Source organism: Bos grunniens, chromosome 6 (assembly GCF_055505025.1).
Source record: "Bos grunniens cultivar Pamir isolate PY7600 chromosome 6, Bosgru_T2T1.0, whole genome shotgun sequence".
Taxonomy (NCBI): Eukaryota; Metazoa; Chordata; class Mammalia; order Artiodactyla; family Bovidae; genus Bos; species Bos grunniens.
The window spans coordinates 28,763,303-28,773,132 of NC_141170.1; the positions used below are offsets into that span (position 1 = coordinate 28,763,303).

At 41.6% G+C, this 9,830-nt stretch overlaps 1 protein-coding gene across 1 annotated transcript; it reads right to left on the bottom strand.

Annotated features, from left to right (window-relative positions):
• Positions 1–1,019: 1,019 nt before the first annotated feature.
• On the bottom strand, positions 1,020–2,281 carry LOC147370478 (platelet factor 4). The gene is made up of 3 exons (XM_086407354.1): positions 2,063–2,281; positions 1,632–1,800; positions 1,020–1,486 (listed from the first exon to the last, which is right to left on the bottom strand). The coding sequence occupies exons 1-3, from the start codon at positions 2,160–2,162 to the stop codon at positions 1,399–1,401; spliced, it is 357 nt and encodes a 118-aa protein (XP_086263480.1). The 5' UTR covers positions 2,163–2,281; the 3' UTR covers positions 1,020–1,398.
• Positions 2,282–9,830: the final 7,549 nt, after the last annotated feature.

The window sequence follows — 9,830 nt, forward strand, 5'->3', positions numbered from 1 at the left end:
CTTCAGTCGTGTCCAACTCTTTGAGACCCTTTAGCCCCCTAGGATCCTCTGTCCATAGGATTCTCCAGGCAAGAATATGGAGTGGGTTTCCATGCCCTCCTCCAAGGGATCTTCCCAACCCAGGGACTGAGCCTAAGTTTCTTGCTTTTCCTGCATTGGCAGGTGGATTCTTTACCCCTTGCACCACCTGGGAAACCCAGTGTCTGTTTAAGGAGGTTGATATCTCAAAGCCTTCTCACTTCCCCCACCTCAAGAAGACTGAATAGGGCATTCTCCACTTTCTCTTAGCAGTCTAATCCTGCCTCTACACAAACACTGCCACCTTAGGTTGAAATGGCATTAGGTCATGAGGCAGAGGAACCAGAGATCAAATTGCCAACATCTGCTGGATCATCAAAAAGCAAGAGAGTTCCAGAAAAACATCTATTTCTGCTTTATTGACTATGCCAAAGCCTTTGACTGTGTGGATCACAATAAACTGTGGGAAATTCTGAAAGAGATGGGAATACCAGACCATCTGACCTGCCTCTTGAGAAACCTATATGCAGGTCAGGAAGCAACAGTTAGAACTGGACTTGGAACAACAGACTGGTTCCAGATAGGAAAAGGAGTACGTCAAGGCTGTATATTGTCACCCTGCTTATTTAACTTATATGCAGAGTACATCATGAGAAATGCTGGACTGGATGAAGCACAAGCTGGAATCATGATTGCTGGGAGAAATATCAATAACCTCAGATATGTAGATGACACGTACAGAGTTTTACCCACTGGGCTCCCAGGGAAGACCCCAAGAACTGTTTTTTAACATTTCATTTTTGTGAAATGTCAACATTATCAAAGGACCAATAATGAGTAAAATATCTTAATTTCATGCTCTGAAATATATTTCCATTAAGTAGTAGAGAATTCTAGTTTCATTTTTATCAATTTTCTATCCTAGAGTGCAGTATAAATTTTAAGGGGATAAAAGCAGAGTCCACTATATTTAATTTTTTTTAGAAAAGCAGCCCAGAAAGTTTAACTGCAATTAATATTTATTGGCAAAGTTAATTGTGACATTAATAGGTAAATAAGTAGTTATTAAGAAATATAATCATGGAAATATGCAAATTGTATCAGCCAACATATACTAAGTAAAATCAGTCTTTATTAAACCAAATCTTCTTTCAAAATATATTTTTGCTTAAAATTCTGGAGATTTTTCTTCATATGAAATTGTGATGTCAACGTTATTTCTTTGCTCTATTGAGGCATGCTATCAAAACTTCATTTCTTTTATTTATGTAGAGTTTCAAGGACAATAAAAACATTAGATGATTTGTTTTCCACAAGTAGATTGAAAATTTAAAAAAGAAGAAGAAACATTTTCTATAGCAAAAGTAGAGATTTAGGCAACTAACTCTTCAAAAGCCTCTTGATTATTTTCTTATACAGAGGATTCTGCTGGTCCAGGCAAATTTTCCTTCCCGTCTTCAGCGTAGCTCTGTCAGAGAAAGAAGAGAGGTGCGTTTCAGTCCTCGGGGTTTGAATTTAGAATTAGACTGGCGGGGAGGCGGCGGGGTTTAGAGGGACGGTAGGGAAGGGGAGAGCAGAGGGTGGGCACGAAAGCAACAAGTTCCAGGACTCACATCAGTTGGGGGCTGGGGCAGTGGAGCCCGGCCCCGATCACTTCCAGGCTGGAGATGTGCCTGGGGTTAATCCCCGAAGTGGTCTTCAGGCACACGCATTGGAGGTCCTCAGACTCTCCACCTTCAGAGTCCGCTGGGAGCGGGACCAAGGTGGCAGGGAATGACGACTCTGTGAATAGTCAGAGGGACCTTGGGGATCTTCTCACTGCCTTGGACCTTCATTTCCTCACCCACAAACCACATCCCTCTGAAAGAGTGTTGCCGGCTAGGTGATCGAGCGCACCGGCCAGCACGTGGCACCGCGCCTTCACACGTAGCAAGCGCTCGGGAAATCCTAGCTGGGATCCGGAGATTACGGACTCCGTTCCTGGGACTTCCCGGACTCTCTGCTGCCCTGGACCTCTCTCCGCCCTGCTTCCATCAGCGCTCACCTTGGGCCAGGGCGATGGCCGGCAGAAGCAGCAGCCCCAGGAGCAGCAGCCCCGGGCTGGACCGCGGGCGGGAGGCGCGGGGTCCGACTGCCTGGTTCATCGCGCTCAGGAGTGCCAGCCGGAGCCGAGAGCCAGCGCAGGGGCTGCAGGGCTGGAGCTCCGCAGACTCGTGGTTCCCCACCCTCTCCAGACCCGTTTTATCCCCGCCATCTGCACGCTTCTTCGGAAGCTTGGGGTGGAGGGTGGGGAACCGCGGTGCGGAAACAGACACTTCTGCAGAATTCGGCTCTGGACAGACAAGATTAAGCAAGAAAAAAGAAAAAAAGCCAGAGACCAGCAGTCTTACTGGGAGCTGGTGGCAGGATCCGACCCCCACCCTGAATTCACATACATTCGTACAGTCAGAAACAGTACTTCAACCTTATAAAAATGTCTTTATTATTCATCTATTTATTGGCTGTGCTAGATCTTCCCTTGCTATGTAGGGGCTTTTGCCAGTTGAGAGCAGGGGCTACTCTTCCTTGCAGTGCTGGGGGAGCCTCTCATTACAGTGGCTGCTCTTGTTGGAAAGCACCAGCCCTAGACACAGGGGGCTGAGTAGCTGCAGTGCACTGTGCGCAGTTGCCCTGCAGCATGTGAAATCTTCCTAGATCAGGGATGGAACCTGTGCCCCCTGCACTGGCAGGTGGATTCTTAACCGCTGGATGACCAGAGAAGTCCCTAAAAGAGTCTGTTTTCTTTGTTATGCGCAATAGTAGAGTCACTCTGCAGTCACTGTTTTGCAATTTGTGCAGCAGGAGTTTCTGTTTCCTTCTCCCAACTGCCTCCTCAAAAACTGCTCCTTCACTTCTGTTTCTTGTGGATGACCATTGAGTTGAACCTGGCAGTTGTATGTCTGCAAGATGTGCGTTTTGTCATGGTATTCTGCTGCTAAAAAGTTGAATTTGGTCTCTAGGTGAGGACTTGGTTCCAGAAGTTAGGTGGATGTGGAAAACTTCCTCAGACTCTTGAATGGGATCTCCCCAGCTTTATCAACCATCAGCCAATACATCCTAGGAAGCAAAATCTGTTGTTCTCATAAGTCCTCTTATTCTAAGAAGAATTGTAACATGACTATTTGGATTCATTCTTTATGTAAAAACTTTACTGCCCAGGTATTTCATCATTTTGCTCACCCTGAAAGACAGACCAAGGAGAGTGTTCAGGTTTTCCAGCTCCTGCTGCCCCCAGGGACAGGGTGAGGTAGGCTGCACCATTGGCGGGAGTAGTGGTGCTCTCAGGAGGACACAGAGCATCTGGGAGCTGACTGTGGAAAAGAATGCACCAAAATCCTGCACAGAAAAGTTCAGGGATCCATGTGGACTGATCTCTGCTGGCCTCAGCCTGCAGCAGCTTGAAGTAGGGTTTCAGTTCCTGGCCAGAGATTAATCAGGTGGTGGTGGGGAGAGCATCAAATATTTGGTCAGTGACAAGGCACTGGCTTTTCAGCTTTGCACAAGAAAATTCCCACAAAGAGGAAAAGTAGTGAAACAAGTGAAGTGTTTCTTAGGAAGAAAAAAAGAGTAGAGTATATGTGGATAGACACACGGGTGGACTCAGTGAGAGGGTCTTGCTCTCCTGGTAGTTTAAATCACTTACATGGGGCATTTCTTCCAGGTTTCTTTTGGCCAATCATTTTTATTTTCCTGGTTCAGAGTCTGTATTTGGTATATCTCACAATCCTCCCATGTGTATGCATGCATCAATTAACCAAGACGGATTCTGCGGAAGATGTCCATGGGTAGTTAGCATCACTTAATATGGAAGGGCACCTCCTCCCTTTCTGACTTCCAAGGAGCCTTTCTGTATATGCTGCTGCTGCTAAGTCACTTCAGTCGTGTCCGACTCTGTGTGACCCCATAGACGGCAGCCCACCAGTCTCCCCCGTCCGTGGCATTCTCCAGGCAAGAACACTGGAGTGGGTTGCCATTTCCTTCTCCAATGCATGAAAGTGAAAAGTGAAAGTGAAGTCGCTCAGTCATGTCCAACTCTTTGGGACCCCATGGACTGCAGCCTACCAGGTTCCTCTGTCCTTGGGATTTTCCAGGCAAGAGTACTGGAGTGGGGTGCCATCGCCTTTTCCTTCTGTATATGACTGTAGCTCAAATCATAAACTCCTTATTGCAAAATTCAGACTGAAATTGAAGAAAGTAGGAAAAACCACCAGACCATTCAGGTATGACCTAAATCAAATCCCTTATGATTATACAGTGGAAGTGACAAATAGATTCAAGGGATTAGACACAGTGCCTGAAGAACTATGGATGGAGGTTCATAACATTGTCCAGGAGGCTGTGATCAAAATCATCCTCAAGAAAAATAAATGCAAAAAGGCAAAATAGTTGTTTGAGGAGGACTTAAAAATAGCTGAGAAAAGAAGAGAAGTGAAAGGCAAAGGAGAAAAGGAAAGATATATCCGTTTGAATGCGGAGTTCTAAAGAATAGCAAGGAAAGATAAGAAAAACTTCCTAAGTGAAGAAATAGAAAGGAAAACAATAGAAAGAAATAGAGGAAATGCAAAGAAATAGAGGAAAACAATAGAATGGGAAAGACTAGAGATCTCTTCATGAAAATTAGAGATAACAAGGGAACATTTCATGCAAAGATGGGCACAATAAAGGACAGAAATGGTAGGAACCTAACAAAAGCAGAAGATATTAAGAAGAGGTGGCAAGAACACATAGAAGAATTATACAAAATAAGATCTTAATGACCCAGATAGCCATGATGCTGTGACCAGTCACCTAGAGCTAGACATCCTGGACTGCAAAGTCAAGGCATCACTATGAACAAACCTAGTGGAGGTGATGGAATTCCAGTTGAGCTATTTCAAATCCTCAAAGATGATGCTGTGAAAGTGTTGCACTCAATATGCCAGAAAATTTGGAAAATTCAGCAGGGGCCACGGGACTGGAAGAAGTCGGTTTTCTTTCCAATCCCAAAGAAAGGCAATGCCAAAGAATGTTCAAACTACTGCACAGTTGAGCTCATTTCACATGCTAACAAAATAATGCTCAAAATTTTCCAAGAAAGGTTTCAACAGTAAGAGAACTGAGAACTCCCAGATGTATAAGCTGGATTTAGAAAAGGCAGAGGAACCAGAGATCAAATTGCCAATATCCATTGGATCATAGAAAAAGCAAGAGAATTCCAGAAAAGCATCTACTTTGCTTCATTGACTATGCCAAAGGCTTTGACTGTGTAGATCACAACAACCTGTGGAAAATTTTTCAAGAGATGGGAATATCAGACCACCTTACTTGCTTCCTGAGAAATCTGTATGCAGGTCAAGAAGCAGCAGTTAGAACTGGACATGGAAAAACTGACTGGTTCCAAATTGGGAAAGGAGTACCTCAAAACAGTATATTGTCACCTTCCTTATTTAATTTATATGCAGAATACATCATGCATAATGCCAGACTAAATGAAGCACAAGCTGGGATCAAGATTGCTGGGAGAAATATCAATAACCTCAGATATGCAGATGACACCACCCTTATGGCAGAAAGAGAAGTGGAACTAAAGAGTCTCTAGATGAAAGTAAAAGAGGAGAGTGAAAAAGCTGGCTTAAAACTCAACATTCAAAAAATGAAAATCATGGCATCCAGTCCCATCACTTCATGGAAAATAAATGGGGAAAAAATGGAAACTGAGAGACTTTATTTTCTTGGGCTCCAAAATCACTGCAGATAGTGCCTGCAGCTATGAAATTAAAAGACACTTGCTCCTTGGAAGAAAAGCTATGACCAACTTAGATAGCATATTAAAAAGCAGAGACATTACTTTGCTGACAAAGGTTTGTCTAGTCAAAGCTATGGTTTTTCACATGTATAGATGTGAGAGTTGGACCATAAAGAAAGCTGAGTGCCAAAGAATTGGTACTTTTGAACTGTGGTGTTGGAGAAGACTCTTGAGAGTCCGTTCAACAGCAAGGAGATCAAACCAGTTAATCCTAAAGGAAATCAGTCCTGAATATTTATTGGAAGGACTGATGTTGAAGCTGAAGCTCCAATACTTTGGCCAGCTGAAGCAAAGAACTGACTCATTGGAAAAGACCCTGATGCTGGGAAAGATTGAAGACAGGAGGAGAAGGAGACCCGAGAGGATGAGATGGTTGGATGTTATCACCGACTCAATGAACATGAGTTTAAGCAAGCTCCGGGAGTTGGTGATGGACAGGGAAGCCTGGTGTGCTGCGGTCCATGGGGTTGCAAAGAGTTAGACACGACTGAGCGACTAAACTGAACTGAGTTCAGGCAGGGCTCCTGACTTAGAGAATGAGAAATATGTGGCCTCTCATCTTCTATGTGGGCAGGGCCCAGCCTCCTCCCTTCAGCCTTCTTGCTATTTTTGTCTTGGAGTATCAGTCCACAGAAAACAAACTCCAACTGTTTGCTCCAGGGCTTTTCTATCTCCTGCCTCAAGACCATCTTCCCTTCCCTTAGAAAGAATGACTTTGGTTTTGATTAGAGAAAAACACACCCTCATCTCAAAGCCAGAGGCTCTCTGTCATACTGATTAACTGTGGTGAACGGCCTTGGAAGCCCACTGCATGGACCAAGCTGACCTCTTAAGGCTCAGCAGGACCTGACCTCTGCAGGGATGTGCGCTTGAATTCCTAGACCTGAAATGTGCTTTCTCTTACTCTCTCACCACCTGTCCTTTCATCTAGCTAAGTTCTACTCATATTTCTAATGTCAGCTGAAATATTACCTCCCCAGAGGGATCTTCCCTGACAGCTAAGCAACTCATGTTCCCTTTTGTTGTCATGTAGCACCCACTGCTTCTCCTGTTTGTCACAGCTCGTATAAACACACACACATGATACTCACACAAGACATGCATATATATTTAAATGTGTTTAAAATGGTTTCTCTTCCTAGATGAAAAGTTCCATGAGCTGTGAGATAGTATTGTCTATCACTATTCTAACTCCCTGTTAAAAGGAAAAGTGAAGTGTTTTTTGCTCCGTCATGTCAAATTCTTTGAGACCCCCCTGGACTATAGCCCACCAGGCTCCTCTGTCCATGGGATTCTCCAGGCAGGCATACTAGAGTGGGTTGCCTTTCTCTTCTCCAGCTCCCTGGTAGGGACTCAATATAAAGCACTGCATTAGTGAAGATGATGAATGTTGAAAACGATAATGATGAGGCTTTGACATATTCAAGTGCCATTTCTTTGTGCAGTAGGAGCATGCCTCTATACGAACGTGTGGTTGTAATGATTTGTCAGCCTGTCTGCATCTCCCACCAGACAGTTATCTCTTCAAGGACAATTCTCCATAACTTATAGGTCTTTGAATACCCAGCATCTTCACAATGGCTAGTACAGCATGTGGTGTAAGTCATATGTATTTATGGAACTGAAACTTGAGATCCCATTTGGGTTAGCACAGAGAGAATGGATAGAAGAGTGGTTTAGCATACGGATGGGCAACATACTGGATTTGTACAATCTGACCCCCAGGTTTCAATATGTGCAGTGTAAAGAAACTAAGGGAGTAATGGCAGTTAACTCATTCTTTCTCTGCATCTAAATAGAATAATTCAATATGTGCACACAAAAATAAAAGACATATGCACAATGAAGAGGTATTAGCATAGTGTAAAAACTGTGTCATGTCCCAGAAGGTGGCCCTCCTGGATTTCAGTAGGAGATCCTAGAGAAATGAATGAGTTGCTGAGCTATTTTAAATTATTGGTGAAAAACTGATGACTGTGAGTGCTTTATTTATTAAATGTTTATTTATGTGTATTATTTGTTAACTATTATTTAATAAATGTGTTTATTTTGTACACAAAACATTTAAGGCATTAAATCTATAATGATGAGAACATAATAAAAAGAAACCTAATAATGCATAGACTGTGAACTAAATGCTTCATACATGGGTGCTCCCTAAACTCCATGTGCAGGTTGGGGTAGATGAGCTGATGTCTTCTATAATAATCATAGGATGTTTAGTATGCTATTTATGTATCAAGTCTTATTTTCTGTGTCAATACCATTATGTGAAACATAATATAATCTCTTCATTAGAGAAAGAAAAATCAAGCAAAGTGTTAAGATGTTGTGGTTAATAGCACAGTTTCAAATCGCCCCTCTGTCACCTATTTAGTTATTAGATTCTGAGGCAAATTTCCTAATTTCTTTGAACTTCGATTTTCTTCTCTGTAGCACTGCTGCTGCTGCTGCTAAGTCGCTTCAGTCGTGTCCGACTCTGTGCGACCACATAGATGGCAGCCCACCAGGCTGCCCCATTCCTGGGATTCTCCAGGCAAGAACACTGGAGTGGGTCGCCATTTCCTTCGCCAATGCATGAAAGTGAAAAATGAAAGTGAAGTCGCTCAGTTGTGTCCGACTCTTAGAGACCCCATGGACTGCAACCTACCAGGCTCCTCCATCCATGGGATTTTCCAGGCAGGAGTACTGGAGTGGGTTGCCTTTGCCTTCTCCCTGTAGCACTGGGGATGCTAATTATAATAATAATAAATACTAACATTGGCCTATGGATTATTGTGTGACATGGATTATTTTCAGCACTTTGAATTTATTAGCTCTTAATTTTCACATCAACTCCATGAGATAAGCAATATTATTATGCCATTTTAGAAATGAAGAAACAAGGCACGGAGAGTTTATGCAATCTGACCAAAGTTACACAGCTAGTAAGTGATGGACTAAGTTACCCCATTATTCTGTCTTTAGAGGATGTGCTCTTAACCACATCATAGCTATCTTGTAAGAATTATTTAATTCTTTACAATTATTTAATTATAATGCATGCAAAACAATTATTTTATCTGGCATATTAATATTGTTATTAATATTATAATATTAATAGTTGTTAATAAAGTTTTGCTATTACTATAGTACATTAAAAACAGCACAAATCATAAACTAGTGAATTTTGTTGTTCATATTGTTAAATACCAAAGTTTTTAAAAAAGATGTCTTTTCCCCCTAACAATTCTGTTAAAAGTAATAATATAAGACAACAAAGCAATAATAAGTTTGATTTTATGTTAATATTTCTGTAAGAATAGTATATTTTAAGGGATTAGAGTGAAAGAAATTCTGTTGATTATAAAATAATAATTATAGTCTGGTAAAGTTTAAATCCTCTCTTGTCCTTATTTGCAAGGCTGATTCTAATACAGAAAATGTAACCATGTAGATATTAAGTAAACAAAAATGTACAAACATGTTGGGATAAAACATTCAATACCAAGGAGAATCTGCTGTTATTATTGAAAATATTGTATCACTGAAGATATATATGATATCATATGTCATCACATATTGTTTGCTCTACTGGTATTAAATGTGTCTACTTTAAAGTAAATAACCACTGCTCACAAAACTCACATTCTACAATTTTATTATTGTTAGGATTTGAAGGCTAAAGTAAACACTGGAAAAATCTTTCAGCTAATGTTTTGAAACAAGACATCCTAGGACTAACACAATGAAAAATCTATTAAATATCTAAATGTATTAATAAACATTTATTCAGCAAGTGCTCCATGCTGGGCTCTGTGTGGTTTCTAATATCACTGACTGTTACGGAATCATCATGGTCATGTCCAGTCTATCAGTACAGTGGAGCACAATAAGTTAAGACAAATGGTTTTGGAAAGAAACTTTTAAAGAAAGAAATGCAAAACACATTACCACATTTAGCCAAGAGTTAGGAAGTAAAACATATATTGTATTTTGAAACAAGCCT